Source organism: Nicotiana sylvestris, chromosome 4 (genome assembly GCF_000393655.2).
Source record: "Nicotiana sylvestris chromosome 4, ASM39365v2, whole genome shotgun sequence".
Taxonomy (NCBI): Eukaryota; Viridiplantae; Streptophyta; class Magnoliopsida; order Solanales; family Solanaceae; genus Nicotiana; species Nicotiana sylvestris.
Window position 1 is genome coordinate 51,608,081 of NC_091060.1, and position 21,530 is coordinate 51,629,610.

Genomic DNA, 21,530 nt, shown 5'->3' on the forward strand with positions numbered 1-21,530 from the left:
TTCTTTTTACGATGTCTTTTTTCTGGGATCTAATACTTTCTAAAATGTTAAATAAAGAATTGTAAATAAAGAAAGAAAAACTTGTAAACTCCCTAGATAGTTAAAAAAAAAATCATATTAATTGAGCGGATGGAATGAAAAGCTAAAGAAAAGGGAAAGAGAATTTAAATCTCGCCTTTTGTCTAGCGCCAGACATTGAAATCTATCTATATTTATATTATATTAAAAATACGAAAACACTTAGAGAAATATCGTTCGTTTTTTGTTATTTTTTCAAAATAAATTTTATATTAAAAAATTTATAATATAAGTTTTTTTTTTTAATATTTAGAACTTTAAAATCAACTAAAAATTTAGTTATTATATCTTTCCTTGTTGAAATAAGTAAAAAAAATCCTATTTAGTATTTACGAGTTTAAAGTCAATTAAGATTTTACCCTTATATAAGTCAAACAAGGAAAGGAACCCATTTGTTTTAAAATAGTATTTTTTTTTTTCAAATCATTTTATACGAACTCTAAAATATCTACCACCCAAGGTTTATGTACAATAAAAATAACTTTATGTAATACAAACGCAATATGTAAATCTGTAATGTACTTGTAAACAAATTAAAAAAAATAGAAATTGAGGCAGAAATGAAAAGTTTTATTAACTCGGATCAAGGAGTACAACAGCTTCTCTACTGAATGATTACAATGAACTAAAGGATTCTATCCATTGTAGTCCGCCATTAATACCTGTGAGTAGAAGAATGATTAGAATTGGGTTTAAGGAAGAAGAAGAGTAGAAGAAATGAGTTTGAGAGGGAAAGAGAGAGAATTGAGAGGGTTAGGAAATTACCGATCATAACTGCCTTCTGTTAGGCCCAATAGTTGGTTATAAGCTGGCCCAACCGATTTTGGGTTGTTTAATCTCTACCTTTTATTTGTTCCCTTTTATTCTAGTCGTCCGATATAACCCATTTGCAGCTCACATGTTTTCATTTCTGACCTAACACTTCTTCTTCTTTATTCACTTTCCTAATTCCTCGTTCTACTTAACCGACACATAACAATACCCCTCCGATGAAAAAATGACCTTGTCCTTAAGGTCAGAGTTGTGTCACAAAATCTGGAAATCTGCTTCGAATATAGCCCTAATCTTCCCAAGTTGCCTCCTCTTCACTCAAATTAGCCCTCTGAACCAACACCTTGACTCCCACCCCATTGTTAACCTTAACCATCTTCCTTCTCAAAATAGCCACTGGATGAACCAAGATTTCTCCGTTTGCATCACAAATCGGTGGTTGCTGTTGTGGAGTAATGTTGAGACCTACTCGTTTCTTCAACTGGGACACATGAAATACCGGGTGGATCTGAGATTCTAGAGGAAGCTCTAAGCGGTAAGCCATTTCCCCTATCCTTTATAGAACCTTATAAGGACCATAGAATTTAGCACTGAGTTTGAGGTTCTTTCTTACAGCGACTGAAGCTTGCCTATATGGTTGAAGCTTCAGGTATACCCACTCCCCCACACTTAGGACTCTTTCTGATCTATTTTTATCTGCATAAAACTTCATTCTTGCTTGGGCCTGAGTGAGGTTATCCTTCAATTGTTGTAACATCTGTTGCATTTGGGCTATGTATGTCCCTACTTGGGACTGTATTGGTTGGGGTAAGGATCATATGGGAATCTGTGGTGGGGCAAACCCATACAATGCTTGGAAAAGGGTAGTCTTAAGAGCACTGTGGTGGTTTGTATTGTACCACCACTCAGCCAAAGGTAACCATTAAACCCATTGATTAGGCTTAGTGAACACCATGGCACAAAGATATGCTTCCAAACACATGTTCAATCTTTCCGTTTGCCCATCTGTCTGTGGGTGGTAGGAGGTGGACATATGTAACCTGACCTCCATAGATTTGAAGAGTCTTTGACTGATTAGTAAACACACTATCTCTGTCACAAACAATAGTGTTAGGTAGCCCATATAGCTTGTATATTTCTCTCAAGAATAAATCAGCTACATCTTGTGCTGTAAAGAGATGCTTGAGAGCTAAGAAGTGGCCATACTTGGTAAGCCTGTCCACTACCACCAAGATGGCATTTCTATGGCTTGATGATGGCAATCTTTCCACAAAATCCATGGCTATGTCCTGCCATGGTAACTCAGGAATGGGTAGGGGCTGCAGTAACCAGGCTTGTGGATATTCTCAGTCTTCACTTGTTGACAAACGTCATATTCTGAGATCCACTTGTATGTATCCTTCTTCATGTTAGGCCAGTAGAAAATCATACTCATCCTCTTATAAGTCCCTTGTTGTCCAGAATGACCCCCTAAAGGAGACTGGTGCATAGCTTCAAAGATCTTAACCCTCAGATTGGACCCTGACCAATGTAAATCCTCTGATTATACCTGAGAATTCCGTGAGCTAGAGTATAACTAGAGTTAGAATGTGTGTTGGTTATCAATTCTGTAATCAATCGATGAGCCACTTGGTCATGTTCACAACTCTGCTCTACCTCACTCATCCAAGTTGGTTTAGTGGAAGAAAGGGCATATAATGTCGAGCCCTCTTCTTGCTTCTTAGATAGTGCATCAGCCACCCTATTTTCAGCTCCCTTCTTGTATTGAACTTCATAATCAAGTCCAAGTAGTTTAGTTAGTCCTTTTTGTTGAAGTGCAGTAGTAACCCTCTTCTCCAAGAGGTATTTTAGGCTATGATGATTTGTTCTTATGATAAAGTGTCCCCCTTGTAGATAATGTCTCCACTTATCCACAGCTGACAGAACAGCCATAAACTCCTTTTCTATCACGACCCGGAATTTCCACCCCCGAGAGTCGTGATGGCGTCTACTAATGTGAGCTAGGCAAGCCAACCCTTAACTATCTACTACATTTTTCATATTACTTCTTTTAAAACAAACATAGGGCGACAATGTAAATAAAGCGAAAGTTGGGAAATAGGCGGAAGTCAACATTTATAAAGCTTAGAGCTTCGTCTATTACCACTTTTAAACTTCAATACCCCAAAATCTGGTGTCACAGTACCACAGACTGTCTAAGAGTCAATACATACAAAGGCTGAAAAAAATACATAGTACTGTTCTTGAGCAAGAGATAAAGGAAACAGGAAATAGAGATAGAGGGAGATGCCAAGGCCTGCGAACGTCTGCAGGTCTACCTTGGGTCTCCGAATGGACTGAAGGAAGCCCTCCAACTACTATCCCAATGCTGCTCCAGGATCTGCACACAGTGCAGAGTGTAGTATCAGCACAACCGACCCCATGTGCTGGTAAGTGCCTAGCCTAACCCCGGCGAAGTAGTGACGAGGCTAAGACCAGACTCCAGATAAATTTGTGCAGTTATATAACATATGGCAGAAAAGTAACAAGTAATAAGCAATTAAAGCTGGGGAAGGAGAACATGCTTCGGGGGTAGCTAACAAAACAAAATAACAAGAAAGCTAACAATATAACTTCTAACACAGATAAAGAAAAGTAAAGACAACTTTCACTTTCAGTTTCCATCTTGTTGCAGGCGTGCAACCCGATCCCATTTCTCATATCTTGCGGTAGGCGTACCACCCGCTCCCATTTCATCATATCTTGTGGTAGGCGTACCACCCGCTCTCATTTTATAATATCTTGTGGTAGGCGTACCACTCGCTCCCATTTCATAATATTTTGTGGTAGGCGTACCACTCGCTCCCATTTCATTATCTTGTGGTAGGCGTACCACCCGCTCCCATTTCATAATATCTTGTGGAAGGCGTACCACCCGCTCCCATTTTAAAATATCTTGTAGTAGGCGTACCACCCGCTCCCATTTCATTATCTTGTAGTAAACGTACCAATATCTTGTGGTAGGTGTACCACCCGCTCCCATTTCATAATATCTTGTGGGAGGCATATCACCCGCTCCCATTTCACAGTTCATCACACAATCATAAGAAATTCCGGCAAGGGAACATAAGTAATATAATAACTTCCCGGCAAGGGAACAAAAGCAATATAGAAATTTCCCGGCAAGGGAATAACAATATCGAAATAGTCATCCCGGCAACGGAGAATCAGCTATAATCAATCTCACTTAGCTGGTACTCAGTACAATTAATGGAAATGCTCAATCATAGAAGATCATTAATTAAAGCATACGAGGTGTCATTCAAGAACACAACAACTTTCAATTTAAGACCAACGGTCATGCTTGACACCAACGTATAGATACTCGTCACCATGCCTATACGTCGTACTCAACAAGAAGCAAGTAGCAAATATGACTCAACTCCTAATCCCTCAAGCTAGGGTTAGACCAAACACTTACCTCGATGTCTTGAACACCACTCAAGTCTCAGTTATAGCTTTACTCCTCGATTCCACCACCAATCCACTCGAATCTAATCATAAGTTACCTAATTACATCAACAAGTGCTAAATGAATCAACCCCAATGTATGAAAAATGAGTTTTCTAAGGTTTTACCCAAAAGTCAAAAATCACCCCCGGGCCCACGTGGTCGAAACTCGAGGTTCGGACCAAAACCCGATTACACATTCCCCCACAAATCCAAATATATAACTTGTTTTGAAATCGGACCTCAAATTAAGGTCCAAATCCCCAATTTTAGGAAAACCTAGGTTATACCCAAAACACCCAATTTCCCCCATGAAAATCTTTGATTTGAAGTTGAAATCATGTTAAAAGATATTAATGAGTGAAGAAAAGGAGTTAGAAATTACTTACCAATGTTTTGGAGAAGAAAGGTTGTTTGAAAAATAGTCTCTTATGTTTTTTTGGGGTTTTGAAAAGTGAAAAATAACTGAAATTCCCGTTTATTTATTCACCTCTCGGACCCCCAGTGCGGACCGCATCAAATGGATCGCGGCCGCACTAGCGTACCTGAAGACCTGCAGTTCAGCACCCTGTGCGGACCGCACAAGGCCGACTGTGGCTGCACAGCCTCCACCGCAGACCGCACAAAGGTGACCGCGGTCGCACGCGATTTCTCGCGGACCGCACTAGAGGGTTCAGAGACTGCAGCTTCCTGAACCTGCAACACCTGACTTTCTAAGCCTAAGGCTTCCCGAAACCTACTCGAAACTCACCCGAGCCCTCGAAACTCCAACACAAGTATACATACAACCTCAAAAACATCCTACGGACATATTCGTGTAATCAAATTGCCAAAATAACATCACGAGCATCGAATTAAACCTCGAGATCAATGATATTTCTCAAAACTATTTTAAACATCAAATTTCTCAATTAAGGTCCGGATCGCGTCAAACGACGCCCGTTTTCAACCACATTTCACAGGAATGACTCAACTCATATATAAGACCTGTACCGGGTGCCGGAACCAAAATACTGGCCCGATATCATTGCTTTGTAATAATTTTTCATTTCAAATTTTCTTAAACAATTTCTGAAAACAATTTCACTTAAAAATTCATTTCTCGGACTTAGGACCTCGGAATTCGATTCCGGGCATACGCCGAAGTCCCATATTTTCCTACGGACTTCTCTGGGATCGTCGAATCACGGATCTGGGTCCGTTTACCCAAAATATTGACCGAAGTCAAATTTATTTATTTTAACATCAAAACTTAGCATTTTTATAGAGTTTCTTATTTAAGCTTTCCGGCTACGCGCCCGGACTGCGTACGCAAATCGAGGCGACTCTAATGAGGCTTTCAAGGCCTTAGAGACACAGAAATCAACTAAAAGCTGATAAAACAACCGTTCGTCCTCGAACGGACAGAAGAAGGAAGTACCTGAGTCGGGGAAAAGATGAGGATAACGGCTACGCATATCGGACTCGGACTCCCAGGTCGATGCCTCAGGAGGCTGACCTCTCCACTGAACACGAACCGAAGGAAAACTCTTCGACCTCAACTATCGAACCTGCTGGTCTAGAATAGCCACCGGCTCCTCCTCATAAGATAAGTCCTTGTCCAACCGGACAGTGCTGAAATCTAACACGTGGGATGGATCGTCGTGATACTTCCAAAGCATGGACACATGAAATACTGGATGTACGGCTGATAAGCTAGGCGGCAGTGCAAGTCTATAAGCCACCTCTCCCACTCGATCAAGAATCTCAAATGGACCAATGAACCTAGGGCTAAGCTTGCCCTTCTTCCCGAATCTCATCACGCCTTTCATAGGCGACACTTGGAGCAATACCCGCTCACCAACCATAAAAGCCACATCTCGAACCTTGCGGTCTGCAAAACTCTTCTGCCTAGATTGAGCTGTACGAAACCTATCCTAAATGATCCTGACCTTGTCCAAGGCCTCCCGAACCAGATCCGTACCCAACAACCGAGCCTTTCCCAGCTCAAACCACCCAACCGGAGATCGACATCACCTACCATACAAAGCCTCATAAGGAGCCATCTGGATACTCGACTAGTAGTTGTTGTTGTAGGCAAACTCTGCTAAAGGCAAGAACTGATCCCACGAGCCTCCAAAGTCAATAACACAAGCTCGGAGCATATCCTCCAATATCTGAATAGTTCGCTCGGACTGCCCGTCCGTCTGAAGATGAAATGATGTACTCAACTCAACCTGGGTGCCCAACTCTCGCTGAACTGCTTTCCAGAAGTGCGAGGTAAACTGCGTACCTCGATCCGAAATGATAGATACTAGCACACCATGAAGATGAACAATCTCCCGGATATAAATCTCAGTTAACCTCTCGGATGAATAGGAGACTGCCACAGGAATGAAATGCGCTGACTTGGTCAGCCTATCAACAATAACCCAAACTGCGTCGAACTTCTTCCGAGTCTACGGGAGTCCAACAACGAAGTCTATAGTAATCCACTCCCACTTCCACTCGGGAAGTTCAATCCTCTTAAACAGTCCACCAGGCCTCTGATGCTCGTACTTAACCTGCTGACAATTCAAACATCGAGCCACATATGCAACGATATCCTTCTTCATTCTACGCCACCAATAATGCTTCCGCAAATACTGATACATGTTCGTAGCGCCCTGATGAATAGAGTACCAGGAGCTATGGGCCTCCTCTAAAATCAACTCTCAAAGCCCATCCACATTAGGAACACAAACTCGACCCTGCAATCTCAAAACTCCATCATCACCTAAGGTAACCTGCTTAGCACCTCCACGCTGCACCGTGTCTCTAAGGACACACAAATGGGGATCATCAAATTGTCAATCACGGATATGCTCCAATAATGAAGAATGAGCGACCGTGCAAGCTAATACTCGGTTAGACTCAGAGTTATCCAATCTCACAAATCGATTGGCCAAAGCCTGAACATCCAAAGCAAGCGACCTCTCACCGACTGGAATATAAGCAAGACTGCCTATGCTGGCTGACTTTCTACTTAGAGCATCGACCACCACATTAGCCTTTCCCGGGTGATATAAGATGGTGATGTCATAATCCTTCAACAACTCCAACCACTTCTTTGCCTCAAATTCAACTCATTTTGCTTGAGCAAATACTGAAGACTCTTATGATCCATGAACACCTCATACGCCACGCCATACAGATAGTGCCTCCAAATCTTTAATGCGTGAACAATGGTTGCCAACTCTAAATCATGAACCGGATAGTTCTTCTCATGAATCTTCAACTACCTCGAAGCATAGGCAATGACCTTGCCATCCTCCATTAACACTGCACCAAGCCCAATACGAGATGCATCACAATAAACGGTATAAGGTCCTGAACCTGTGGGCAAAACCAACACCGGTGCCGTAGTCAGAGCTGTCTTGAGCTTCTGAAAGCTCACCTCACACTCGTCTGACCATCTGAACTGGGCACCCTTCTGGGTCAATCTGGTTATTGGGGCTGCGATAGATGAGAATCGCTCTACGAACCGACGGGAGTAGCCTACCCATCCCAAGAAACTCCGAATCTCTAAAGTTGATGCTGGTCTAGGCCAGTTCTTGACTGCCTCAATCTTCTTCAGATCAACCTGAATACCCTCTGCTGATACGACATGACCCAAGAATGCAATTGAACTCAACCAGAACTCACACTTCGAGAACTTAGCATATAACTGACTATCCTTCAGAGTCTGAAGAACCACTTTGAGATGTTGCTCGTGCTCCTCCTGGCTGCGAGAATATATCAAGATATCATCAATGAAGACTATCACGAACGAGTCCAAGTAAGGCCTGAACACTCAGTTCATCAAATCCATAAAAGTTGCTGGGGCATTTGTCAACCCAAATGACATAACCAAGAACTCATAATGCCCATACCGAGTGCGGAAAGCTATCTTAGGGACATCGGATGCCCTAATCCTCAACTGATGGTAGCCAGATCTCAAGTCAATCTTTGAAAATACCTTGACACCCTGAAGCTGATCGAACAGATCATCAATCCTCGGCAGTGGATACTTATTCGTGATGGTGACCTTGTTCAACTGTCGGCAATCAATGCACATTCTCATCGAACCATCCTTTTTCTTAACAAACAAAACCGGCGCACCCTAAGGCAAAACGCTGGGTCTAATGAAACCCTTCTCAAGCAAGTCCTGCAACTCCTCCTTCAATTCTTTCAACTTTGGCGGGGCCATGCGATACGGCGGAATAGAAATGGGCTGAGTGCCTGGAGCCAAATCAATGCAAAAGTAAATATCCCTGTCAGACGGCATACACGACAGGTCTGAAGGGAATACCTTAGGAAACTCACGAACAACGGGCACAGAGTTAATAGAGGGAACCTCCGCACTAGAATCACGAACATAAGCTAAATAGGCCAAGCACCCCTTCCCAACCATACGCCGAGCCTTCACATAAGAAATAACGCTACGAGTAGAATGGCCAAGAGTTCCTCTCTACTCTAAACTAGGCATACTCGGTAAAGCTAAGGTCACAGTCTTGATATGACAGTCCAAGATAGCATGGTAAGGTGATAACCAGTCCATCCCCAATATAACATCGAAGTCAACCATATCTAGAAGCAACAAATCCACACGAGTCTCAAGACCCCCAATCACAACTACACAAGAGTGATGGACTCGATCTACCACAACAGAATCATCCACCGATGTAGACACATAAACAGAAATACTCAACGAATCACTAGGCATGACCAGATACGGTACAAAATAAGATAACACATACGAGTATGTAGACCCTGGATTAAATAATACTAAAGCATCTCTATCACAAACCAAAATCGTACCTGTAATAACTACATTTGAAGCCTCAGTCTCGGGCATGGCTGGGAGAGCATAACATCGGGGATGGGCCCCACCACCCTGAACTACCTCCCTAGGACAGCCTGTAGCTGGCTGGCCTCCACTTCTGGCGGCCTGAGCTCCACCTCTAGGACCTCTACCTCCACCTCTAGTACCTCTACCCCCACTTCTAGCTGGCTGGGTAGTCTGTAGAACGTCTGGTGCCTGAACCATAGCACGAGAACCCTGATGCGGAGAACTGCTCAAAGATCGAGGGCAATACCTAGCAATGTGACTCGAGTTGCCATAAGTAAAACAAGCCCTCGGCTGATGTGGTTGACGACCCTGAAAACTCTGAAGCGGTGGTGCACTGATAGGTGTTGGTGCTATACTAAAGGACTGCTGATCAGAATACTGCATCGGAGGACCATGGCCAACTGAAGCACCGTGAGAAACTTGAAGAGCTGACTGAAAGGGCCTAGGAGGATGGCCTCTACCATATGAATCTCTACCTCCAGAAAAGGTACCACTGAATCTACCTGAATGACGGGGCCTCTTATCCGACCCATGACCACCACCATATGGAAAAACCATCTCAACTCTGCGGGCCACATTGGCCGCCTCCTGAAAAGTGATCTCACTCCCGGCCTCCTTGGCCATCTGAAGACGAATCGGCTGAATAAGACCGTCGATAAATCTTCTCACCCTCTCTTTCTCGATAGGAAGTATGACAAGAGCATGGCGAGCGAAGTTGATGAACCTGGTCTCATACTGGGTGACCGTCATAGAACCCTTCTAGAGGCGCTTAAACTGCCTCCGATAGGCCTCTCTCTAAGTAACAGGGAGAAACTTCTCTAGAAACAATACTGCAAAATGCTCCCAAGTCAAAGATGGAGACCCAGCTGGTCTAACTAAGCAATAATATCTCCACCAAGTCTTGACGGATCCAGGCAAGCGAAATGTAGCAAAATCGACCCCATTGGTCTCAACAATGCCCATGTTCCTGAGAACCTCGTGGAAGCTGTCTAGATAATCCTGGGGATCCTCAGTAGATGCACCGCTAAAAGTAGTAGTGAAGAGCTTGGTGACCCTATCCAGTCTCCACAAAGCATTAGCGAACATAGCCGCTCCATCACCGGTTTGAGCTACCACACCCGGTTGTACTGCTCCAACTGGCTAAATCGCTAGAGTCTGAATCTGAGGAGCTACCTGCTCCGGAGTCCGAGTAGCAGGAGTCTGGGTCCCTCCTCCAGCCTGAGAAGTGGCTGGTTCTACAGGAAGCAAACCTGCTCGGGTGACACTCTCCATGAGGCCCACCAATCAGACTAGAGCATCTTGAAGAACTGGGGTAGCAATAAACCCCTCTGGGACCTGAGCTGGGCCCATCGTAACTGCTGGGGCCGGAACCTCCTCCTCAAAATCAACCTGAGGCTCCGCCACTGGTGCTGTTGCTCACGGCTGAACTCTACCCCTACCTCGGCCTCTAGCACGGCCTCGGCCTCGCACTCTGCCCCTAGTGGAAGCTACTGCTGGGGGCTCGGGCTGCTGAGCGGTAGATGAGGAAGCGCGTGTTCTTGCCATCTGCGAAAGAACGGAGTAGAAACTCAATCAGTATTGGGGAAACAGAACCGCATGACAAAAAAGAACAAATGTGAAGTTTTCCTAACTTTGTATCCTCTGGGGGATAAATACAGATGTCTCTGTACCGATCCCTCAAACTCTACTAAGTTTGTCTGTGAACTGTGAGACCCATGTAACCTAGAGCTCTGATACCAACTTGTCATGACCCGGAATTCCCACCCTCAGGAGTCGTGATGGCGCCTACTAATGTGAGCTAGGCAAGCCAACCCTTACCTATCTACTACCTTTTTCATATTACTTCTTTTAAAACAAACATAGGGAGACAATGTAAATAAAGCAGAAGTTGGGAAATAAGCAGAAGTCAACATTTATAAAGATTAGAGTTATGTCTATTACGACTTTTAAACTTCAATACCCCAAAATCTGGTGTCACAATACCACAGACTGTCTAAGAATTACTACATACAAAGGCTGAAGGAAATATATAGTACTGTTCTTGAGCAAGAGATAAAGGAAACAGGAAATAGAGATAGAAGGGGACGCCAGGGCCCGCGAACGTCTGCAGGTCTACCTTGGATTTCCGAATGGACTGAAGGAAGCCCTCCAACTACTATCCCAATGCTGCTCCAGGATCTACACACAGTGCAGAGTGTAGTATCAGCACAACCGACCCCATGTGCTGGTAAGTGCCTAGCCTAACCCCGGCGAAGTAGTGACGAGGCTAGGACCAGACTCCAGATAAACCTGTGCAATTATATAACATATGGCAGAAAAGTAACAAGTAATAAGCAATTAAAGCTGGGGAAGGGGAACATGCTTCGGGGGTAGCTGACAAAACAAAACAACAAGAAATAACAAGGAAGCTAATAATATAACTTCTAACACAGATAAAGAAAAGTAAAGGCAACTTTCACTTTCAGTTTCCATCTTGTTGCAGGCGTGCAACCCGATCCCTTTTCTCATATCTTGTGGTAGGCATACCACCCGCTCCCATTTCATCATATCTTGTGGTAGGCGTACCACCCGCTCCCATTTCATAATATCTTGTGGTAGGCATACCACCCGCTCCTATTTTATTATCTTGTGGTAGGCGTACCACCCGCTCCCATTTCATAATACCTTGTGGTAGGCGTACTACCCGCTCCCATTTCAAATTATCTTATGGTAGGCGTACCATCCGCTCCCATTTCATTATCTTGTGGTAGGCGTACCACCCGCTCCCATTTTATAATATCTTGTGGTAGGCGTACCACCCGCTCCCATTTCATAATATCTTATGGTAGGCGTACCACCCGCTCCCATTTCACAGTTCATCACACAATCATAAGAAATCCCGGCAAGGGAACATAAGTAATATAATAACTTCACGGCAAGGGAACAAAAGCAATATAGAAATTTCCCAGCAAGGGAATAACAATATCGAAATAGTCATCCCGGCAAGGGAGAATCAGCTATAACCAATCTCACTTAGCTGGTTCTCAGTTCAATTAATGGAAATGCTCAATCATAGAAAATCTTTAATTAACGCATACAAGGAGTCATTCAAGAACACAACAACTTTCAATTTAAGACCCACGGTCATGCTTGACACCAACGTATAGATATTCGTACCACGCCTATACGTTATACTCAACAAGAAGCAAGTAGCAAATATGACTCAACTCCTAATCCCCCAAGCTAGGTTTAGACCAAACACTTACCTCGATGTCTTGAACACCACTCAAGTCTTAATTATAGCTTTACTCCTCGATTCCACCACCAATCCGCTCGAATCTAATCACAAGTTACTTAATTACATCAATAAGTGCTAAATGAATCAACCCCAATGCATGAAAAATGAGTTTTCCAAGGTTTTACCCAAAAGTCAAAAATTACCCCCGGTCCCACGTGGTCGAAACCTGAGGTTCGGACCAAAACCCGATTACCCATTCCCCCACGAATCCAAATATATAACTTGTTTTGAAATCAGACCTCAAATTGAGGTCCAAATCCCCAATTTTAGAAAAACCTAGGTTCTACCCAAAACACCCAATTTCCTCCATGAAAATCTTTGATTTGAAGTTGAAATTATGTTAAAAGATGTTAAGGAGTGAAGAAAATGAGTTAGAAATTACTTACCAACGTTTTGGAGAAGAAAGGTTGTTTGAAAAATCATCTCTTATATTTTTTTGGGGTTTTGAAAAGTGAAAAATAACTGAAATTCACGTTAATTTATACTCCTCTCAGACCCCCAGTGCGGACCACATCAAATGGACTGCGGCCGCACTAGCGTACCTGAAGACCTACAGTTCAGCACCCTGTGCGGAACGCACAAGGCTGACTTCGGCCGCACAGCCTCCACCGCGGACCGCAGAAAGTTGACCGCGGACGCGCTGGCCTCTCCGCGGTCGCACGCGATTTCTGAACCTGCAACACCTGACTTTTTAAGCCTAAGGCTTCCCGGAACCTACTCGAAACTCACCCGAGCCCTCGAAACTCCAACACAAGTATACACACAGCCTCAAAAATATCCTACGGACATATTTGTGTAATCAAATTGCCAAAATAACATCACAAGCATCGAATTAAACCTCGAGATCAATGATATTTTTCAAAACTCTTTTAAACATCAAAATTTTTAATTAAGGTCCGGATAGTGTCAAACGACGTCCGTTTTCAACCAAATTTCACATGAATGACTCAACTCATATATAAGACCTGTACCGGGTGCCGGAACCAAAATACGGGCCCGATACCATTGCTTTATAATCAGTTTTAATTTCAAATTTCCTTAAATAATTTCTGAAAACAATTTTACTTAAAAATTCATTTCTCGGACTTAGGACCTCAAAATTCGATTCCAGGCATACGCCCAAGTCCCATATTTTCTTACGGACCCTCCGGGGCCATCGAATCACGTATCCAGACCCGTTTACCCAAAATGTTGACCGAAGCAAAATTTATTCATTTTAATATCAAAACTTAGCATTTTTCACAAAGTTTTATATTTAAGCTTTCTCGCTAAGCGCCCGGACTGTGAACGCAAATCGAGGCGACTCTAATAAGGTTTTCAAGGCCTCGGAGACACAAAAATCAACTGAAAGCAAGTGATGACCCTTTTGGTAGTCACATTTTCATAGGTAGATAAGCTTAAGTGTCTTGGTGCCAAGGCCTTGCTGAAATAAGCAAGGGGTCTGCCTTCTTGCATCAGCACTACTCCCATCCCTTTAGAGCAAGCATCAGTCTCTATTATAAATGTCTTGTTGAAATCTGCTAGTGCTAACACTGGTGCACTGGTCATAGCCTGTTTAAGGGTCTGAAATGCTTGATCTGCTTCTAAGTCCCAATGAAAAGCATTCTTTTTCAACAAGTTGGTCAGTGGTCTACTAATAACTCCATAAGATTTGATGAATCTTCTATAGTAACCAGTAAGTCCCAGAAATCCCCTTAGGGCCTTGATTGTGGTAGGACTAGGCCAATTAGTCATAGCCTCAATTTTGGAAGGGTCAGTAGCAACCCCTTCCCCTGTTATAATGTGTCCCAAATATTCCACTTGTGATTGACCAAGGAACACTTTGAAAGTTTAGCAAATAGTTGTTCCTTTATGACGACTCCTAGTACACTGTTTAAATGTATTACATGCTCTTCCATGGAAGGACTATATATGAGAATGTCATCAAAAAACACCAGCACAAACCTCCCGATATAGTCCCTGAACTCATGGTTCATGACTGACTGAAAAGTGGCAGGGGCATTGGTCAGCCCAAAAGGCATGACCTTGAACTCATAGTGCCCCAACTGAGTTCTAAAAGCAGTTTTATAAATGTCATCTTCTCCCATTCTTATTTGATGATATCCAGCCCTCAGATCTATTTTGAAAAAATGCATGACCCACACAACTCATCCATTAAGTCTTCAACTAAAGGAATAGGAAATTTATCCTTTATGGTCATGTTATTCAAAGCCCTATAGTCTATGCAAAACCTCCAACTCCCATCCTTTTTCTTAACTAGCAAAACAGGGGAAGAAAAAGGGAAATGGCTAGGTTGTATTATACCATTATGGAGCATTTCATTAACTTGCTTTTCAATATTATTTTTTTGAAAAAAAATTGTATCTGTAAGATCTGATACTTACACGGTTTGCATCTGCTTTCAGGGGAATCAAATGATCATGAGCTCTTTTTGGTGGAAGTGAATTTAGCTCCAAAAAGACATCTGGATACTTCTTCAGTACACCATCAATTTCTACAGGTAACTCCCTTGCTTCTGTCCTCTCTTCAGCTGAAAGGGTGAATAGGTGTGACCAAATAGCTTGACCCTTTTTTAGCAACTGCTTGACCCAATTTGCTGACATGCTCTTCAGTTCTATCTGATTGTAGATTCCTTTTAAGTTCCACTCTTTTCCCTTTATGAGTTACTTGCACCTTGTACTCCACAAAATCCAAAAGGACTGGATTATAGGCCTTCATCCAGTCTCCCCCTACTATCATATCATTACCCCCCAATCTAGTGATCCTGACTGTATCCTCAAATTTCACCCTTTGAATTTTCCATTTAAACTTGTGACAGATGTGTAAACTCGTGAGGTAGTTGCCATTGGCTACTGTGACCCTCATAGGCACTACCTCTGAAATAAGACATCCAGTTCTTTTGGCTGCCTCCATATCTAGGAAGCTATGTGTACTTCCTGAATCTAACAAGATAGTTAAGGAGTTCTTCTTGGACTCTCCTCTTAGCTTAATGGTATTGGGGACCTCAGTACCAGACAGGGCATTCAAACTAATAGCTTCATCCACTATTTCTTCTTATGGAATGATCAGTGACTCCTCCTGTTCCCTTGCCTCTTCTACAGTCTCCTCTTGGGCAACCCTCTTTAGATCATTTTGTAATATTCCAGTGGTTGCCGCAAGGAATGACATCATAGCTCCTGCAAAAGTAATAACAATCAAAGCCGTAGGTGGGTATTCAAATAAAGGGGAGCACCTTGCTATCATGAAAACGCCAGCTGTTACCATAGTAGCTGCATGAATCAAAGCGGATACTGGCAGAGATAGCATTCAGTTGCCTCTGCTTACACTGGTGCACAAGGTGGTATTTTTCCCCACATTTGTAGCATAGTCCTTCGGCCTTCCTGCTTTTAAACAGTTTGTTATTCATGTAATTGGAGCCATTATTCAACCCCTTGCTCCCTTGGTTAGTGTAACCTGGAGTTGGCCTTTTATTCCATTGTGCTTTATCCCCTTTAGTAATAGCTGTAAGTAGGTTCTCCTTGTGTCTAGCCTTTTCTACTGCCTTGTTAAATGAATAAGGGTCCAGTATCTTTACTGTATGTCTAATTTCTTCCTTTAATCCTTCAATGAAGAATTCTAAGAAAAACTCTTCAGGTATAGTAGGATTTCTAATCAACACCCATGCCTTTAGCTCCTCAAACTTCTCCAAGTACTCATCTACTATTCCTGTTTGTTCTATTTTTTTAAATTCCCCAATTAGGTTGAGTTTGTTGTTAGATGCACCCTCAAATCTCCTACAAATTTCAATAGTAAATTCTGACTATCTAACTACTCCTTTGCTTATGTGATAGGAAAAATACCATGATTTAGCCTTACCATTGAGATGGAGGATTGCATCTTCCAACTTCTGCTGGGGATCAGTGATGTTGTTATGCTGAAAAAACCTCTCACACTTTCTCAACCATGCACAAGGATCCACCCCTTCAAAGTAAGGAATGTCAACTCGAGATTGCGAAGAATGGCCCAGATTCCTGCTGCCATGGGTTTCCCTATGCTCTCCCAGCCATGATCTACTGCTCACGCCTGCATCTAGAGGACCTTCCATTGGAGCACTGCCCAGAATTCCATCCTATGGAGGAAGGAGCTTCTCCACCAACAACTCTAATTTTTTTCCCAAGTCTTCTAGTCTCGCATCATTCATAGATGTATATTGCTGAAATTGTGATTCCAATTATTTTATCGATTCATCTATAGATTTAGATCGCGTTTCTGCTCCTGTCATTGTGCTTGGCCAGGAATTGTTCTGATACCAATTATAATGTATTTGTAAACAAATAAAAAAAATAGAAATTGACGCAGAAATGAAAAGTTTTATTAATTCGGACCAAGGATTACAATGAACTAAAGGATTCTAAGATCCATTGTAGTCCGCCATTAATACCTGTGAGTAGAAGAATGATTAGAATTGGGTTTAAGGAAGAAGAAGAGTAGAAGAAATGAGTTTGAGAGGGAAAGAGAGAGAATTGAGAGGGTTAGGAAATTGCCGATCATAATTGCCTTCTGTTAGGCCCAATAGTTGGTTATAAGCTGGCCCAACCGACTTTGGGCTGTTTAATCTCCACCTTTTATTTGTTCCCTTGTATTCTAGCCGTCCGATATAACCCATGTGCAGCTCACATGTTTTCATTTCTGACCTAACACTTCTTCTTCTTTATTCATTTTCCTAATTCCTCGTTCTACTTAGCCGACACATAACAAAATCAGAAATATATTATGTAAATGATTTCGTCTATATACTTAAGACACTTCATTTTACGTAGCTACCTATATACCTGGTAATAAAGCACGAGTGTAATATGCTTTGTAATTGAACAATACTCCTATGTTTCCTAGTTATATTTGACCTACTTTCCTACTGAAACAATAAATTCATATTTATCAATTTTCTTGTATAATATTTGAAAACTATAGTATTTTTGTTTGCGTGTAATTGTAGGCACACATATTAACTGGTAATAATCATGGGTGGTATTCGGGTTGAAATGGAAACTTAGAGATGAAAATTTCCTTTCATAACAGAATACCCGAATTTGAAATTATATCAAAATTTTAGAAAATAACTTCGATAAAATTACACTTACGTGTTGTCCGTGTTTACACCAACCCAACTGAGTATATAACACATGTTTTTACATCCAATATATATTATCACCAAATCATAGTTAATTAACACACTTTCTCACCTTAATTTATCACTTAATCATGGTAAATCAGTATAATTTATTTTTTTCTTAATATATTGATCGATGGTTGAGGACTTCTATGTGACAATTTCTTTCCATATTGACTTAGTCTTTCAGAAATTTACACTTTTTTGTTATAACTCAAACATAATGTTTATTATAACACCTATATAATTTTTAATTAAGTTTTTACTTATTTAGATAAGGTACAAGCGCAGCATACCTATGGACTAGTCAATTAGAAACAAGCAAACCGAAAAGTGGTCTATGTATTGGATGATTTGTGATTAGTTAGGTGATTAATAATAGGTTAAGATGCATCATCATCATCATCTCATTTTTAATTCGTTTCACACTTTCATCTATTTAATTACTAACGAGAATTCACATCCTCGTTTGCTACCAGGTATGTCCCAACTGAAAAGTAGCCTACCCCAAAAAAAGACAATACTTATCAAGAGAATAATAAGTATATATTAGAAATCCATCTTTCAAAACATAAAAGGATGTTTATTACAAAACTGACAGAAGTTTAAACTAATATCTCAAACATATACAACCAACCAACTGCAGTATTTCAGTCCCAAAATTAGAATCAGTAACATGTATGTATCCTGTTTTCCATTTTGTGCTATTTAAGTTACTCACAGGACAATGGGCATGCGGCATTATATGTTAGTGATAAAAATAGACGAGGAAAGAATCTTCAAACAATTTAAATGCAATTTCAATTTCTTGTTCTTCTCACTACAGCCCTAAAGGTGAAAGAAAAGAAGATCCATATATTATGCCCAAAAACCAGGGGCATATAACAGCACAAGGAATTGGTGTAATACTATAAAATACAGAAGGGACAGTATTGCCATATAATTAATTATAAACAGCAAGAGATGGCCCTCCACAAAGAGGTAGCCAGGATAATATTGAGTCTGATAATAATACAAAATAATAATTGGATTATGGAACGCCCCACAAGAATCACCATCACGTGCTCTGCCTATTCAGTTGACTGTATGTGTATGGAGTTATGGCAAATGGAAAAATATATAGTCTCTTCGTTCACTTTTAGTGGTTAAGAATTCTAAAAATAAATTTTTATTTTTATTATTTTTTGAATATCAAAAGAAAAATAATTTATTTTTCCTATTTTCCACTTAGCAATAATTACTCATTCTAAATTATTTTTCAAATCTATTAAGACTATACACAATTAATATGGGCAGTGGCGAAGCCAGAAAATTCAATAAGGGTGTTCAAATTTTGAACCCCATTTGCCAGTGGGTTATGCAAGGGTGTTCAAAGTCTATTTTTAATAAATAACAAGTAATATTTTACCTTATACGCAATATAATTTTTCGGCGAAGAATGATCCGTTGACCATCCTTGGGCCAACGTAACTTTGCCCATAAATATAGGTATCATGATATATTATACACTTTATTTATTATTTTTTGAAAGGCGTGCAAATTCCAAAATGGACAACAAAAAGTGAACGGAGGGAGTACTACTTAGTACATTTGAAATTTGCAAAAATGGGATGAACAAGAAGGAACTTCTTGAGAGAAAAACAAAATCTTTTACTGCTGCATTGCTCTGTCTTGACCGTTGCGTTCTGCGCGCCCGCTCTTTCCCTCATGAAAAGGTTTCTCCTAAAACAACGCCGTCTTTGCCTATTTGAACAGGTAGAAATTTTGCATACCCGTGACACATTATCAACAACAGAAAAATATGTACTTAATCTTCTTTAAAATATCAAGTTTAATTTGTACGTGCATGCATGTTAAAATATAACTAAAATATTTTCATATCTAACCGCTTAACCTTTTTAATGAGACATTCACATGATTCTAACACCGTAGTACGTCCGTAAAAAGATATGAGCATATATAATATGCAAGCTATGGGAGGAATTCTAATCTTTATACATGATGATGTAATCTACGTTCTTGCTAAAATCCCCTTTCTTGCTCTTACATGCGTAATATGGAAACTTTGAATGCATAATACCCTTAATATTTCTTCTATACATACTATTGTATTAAAATACTGGTGCTTCGTATCAAATCAGTTAGCGTATTGTGTCTCTGTAAACTTGATTTTTGTTTTAAAATTTTCACTACAAAAGGGGAGGTTTAATATTTAAAACAAAGTTTAGACAGAATAAATCATCCTATAATCTTAGCTACTCAATACTTAAAGGTTTCGAACTTCTATTCAAATATTGATAAGTGCTGATATTTTCTCGTGTGGCACTCCCACAGTGGCATGAATAATTAACTCATGATTTAGAATATGTAGAATTTGGATTGTTTTTTTAAAAAAAAAACAGATTTCAGTTCCCCTTTTAAGCACAAAAATTAATCGTCAATCATTAAATATAAATGTTTTCTTAATTTGCAATACAGTATATGAGATATATGTTGAAAGTTAAGGTTTTGAATGAAGCATAACGCTTTCTTGGTTTGACTAAACACTAAAGCAGCCAACATTCTGTTCATCTGAGCTGAAAAAGTGGAGGATTAACTTAATTAAGCATATCCCTTCGGGCCTTCCGATTATAAACGTTTACCCTAAAATCGAATAACAATTGAATTTATACGTGGTTTTAAGGATACGTGATATAACTTTATACAAATTAAGAAGAATAAATTAATATTGAGATTGACGATAAAAGAATAAATGCAAACCACATGCACAAATTGAATAGTCTTGACCTTCGAGTTCAGTCACCCTTCAACCAAAAGATATTTCAACTGACTTGTGAACAAAGTAACAAGATAATGAAAGCTAGAAAATGACAGTATATTGTTTTGTATTGCCTAAATATGATGTGTTTACAAATGATCAGACCCCCTTTATATAGTAGGGGAGTCATACTCTTGATACAGTTCTATATGAGGTAAGAAATCTCATGATTAGCTAATTAATCGACCTCTTCTCGATACGTGCTGGGATTTCCGCCGTGATCCTCGTCCGATTGCAGATATTTCGGTTTTCCGTTATTTGGCTTAGTAAGTTTCCTTCGATCTTGCTCGGTCTCGATCTTGATCGGTCTCTAGGTCATGAGCTCGACGATCTAACTTTGCACCATGTTTCGATATAACATGAGGTCGAACCTTGACCTATCGTATTCCAATCTCGATTAGTCACACAAAAGACATGCCCGATTTTGACCGTATACAATAAAAAGAAACTGATTAAACATATCCTTAATCAAAAACTTTGTAATCATAATAATTTAATATACCTCAAATTTCAAACTCAATCTCAAGGTTCTAATACATGGTATGCACAGACTACATACAACTGACTTCACTATTTTAATCCATTCTTTTTATGCGTCTAAAAGTTTTACTCCATTAATAAACGGAAAAAAAATTCTTCATTGAAATCTGCCTTTCTTACTATATATAGCCATAAGCCATGGAAGTGGAAAAAGCACATGCAAACACAAGAAAATTCGTCACAAGTAGCAGGAGAAGGATAATTTTTAAAACTGATAAAAGGGTAATTTAGATAAATTAAAACTATTAAATGACTTTTTAAACAGTAGTCTGCAAACCTTGATATGAAAGGTGGGAGCAGTAAATTTTCTTCACAGTATTAGGCAATTCTAATTATTTTTTAGTAGTTGAGACATTTATTTCAACCCAAAAGAATAAATAAATGAAAAGAAAAGCTTTAAAAGATTGAACCTCAGTAAATTATGATGTATCGATTTATTACTAGCTATTTAATTGGTCTGACGAAGAGTGAACACAAAGGAAATTAATAATCTTAATTGTTGATTTGACTATATCCAAATAATCGAGATTAATTAATATACTTATTGCAGTATATCAAG

The 21,530-nt window shown here is 40.4% G+C and overlaps 2 protein-coding genes across 4 annotated transcripts; both read right to left on the reverse strand.

Annotated features, from left to right (window-relative positions):
- Nucleotides 1–655: 655 nt before the first annotated feature.
- Nucleotides 656–10,290, reverse strand: LOC138889003 (uncharacterized). Of its 2 annotated transcripts, none has more exons than XR_011406541.1 (2): nt 844–1,791; nt 656–740 (listed from the first exon to the last, which is right to left on the reverse strand). XR_011406541.1 is itself a non-coding variant. In XM_070171584.1 (2 exons), exons 1-2 carry the CDS (start codon nt 9,935–9,937, stop codon nt 694–696), a joined length of 828 nt encoding a protein of 275 aa, XP_070027685.1. In that variant the 5' UTR covers nt 9,938–10,290; the 3' UTR covers nt 682–693. The 2 variants fall into 2 exon arrangements, 1 of the variants encoding a protein (XP_070027685.1); XM_070171584.1 differs by lacking the exon at nt 844–1,791 and adding an exon at nt 9,157–10,290 and having other exon boundaries at nt 682–740.
- Nucleotides 10,291–10,615: 325 nt separating this feature from the next.
- On the reverse strand, nt 10,616–16,965 carry LOC104236945 (uncharacterized). 2 transcript variants are annotated; one of them, XM_070171585.1, is made up of 3 exons: nt 14,849–16,306; nt 11,304–11,365; nt 10,616–10,732 (listed from the first exon to the last, which is right to left on the reverse strand). In XM_070171585.1, exons 1-3 carry the CDS (start codon nt 15,065–15,067, stop codon nt 10,675–10,677), a joined length of 339 nt encoding a protein of 112 aa, XP_070027686.1. In that variant the 5' UTR covers nt 15,068–16,306; the 3' UTR covers nt 10,616–10,674. The 2 variants fall into 2 exon arrangements, 1 of the variants encoding a protein (XP_070027686.1); XR_011406542.1 differs by lacking the exons at nt 10,616–10,732; nt 14,849–16,306 and adding an exon at nt 16,320–16,965 and having other exon boundaries at nt 11,176–11,365.
- Nucleotides 16,966–21,530: the final 4,565 nt, after the last annotated feature.

Excerpts from the sequence above, each read along its gene's own strand:
- LOC138889003 (XM_070171584.1), bottom strand. The coding sequence starts at position 9,937 with ATGACGGTCACCCAGTATGAGACCAGGTTCATCAACTTCGCTCGCCAT. Across the intron at positions 741-9,156 it reads TTCAAATGTAGTTATTACAG|GTATTAATGGCGGACTACAA; the intron begins GTACGATTTTGG and ends TTCTACTCACAG.
- LOC104236945 (XM_070171585.1), bottom strand. The coding sequence starts at position 15,067 with ATGTCAGCAAATTGGGTCAAGCAGTTGCTAAAAAAGGGTCAAGCTATT. Across the intron at positions 11,366-14,848 it reads TGAAAGCAGATGCAAACCGT|ATCCTGGAGCAGCATTGGGA; the intron begins GTAAGTATCAGA and ends CACTGTGTGTAG. Across the intron at positions 10,733-11,303 it reads AGTCCATTCGGAAATCCAAG|ATGGCAAGAACACGCGCTTC; the intron begins GTAGACCTGCAG and ends GTTCTTTCGCAG.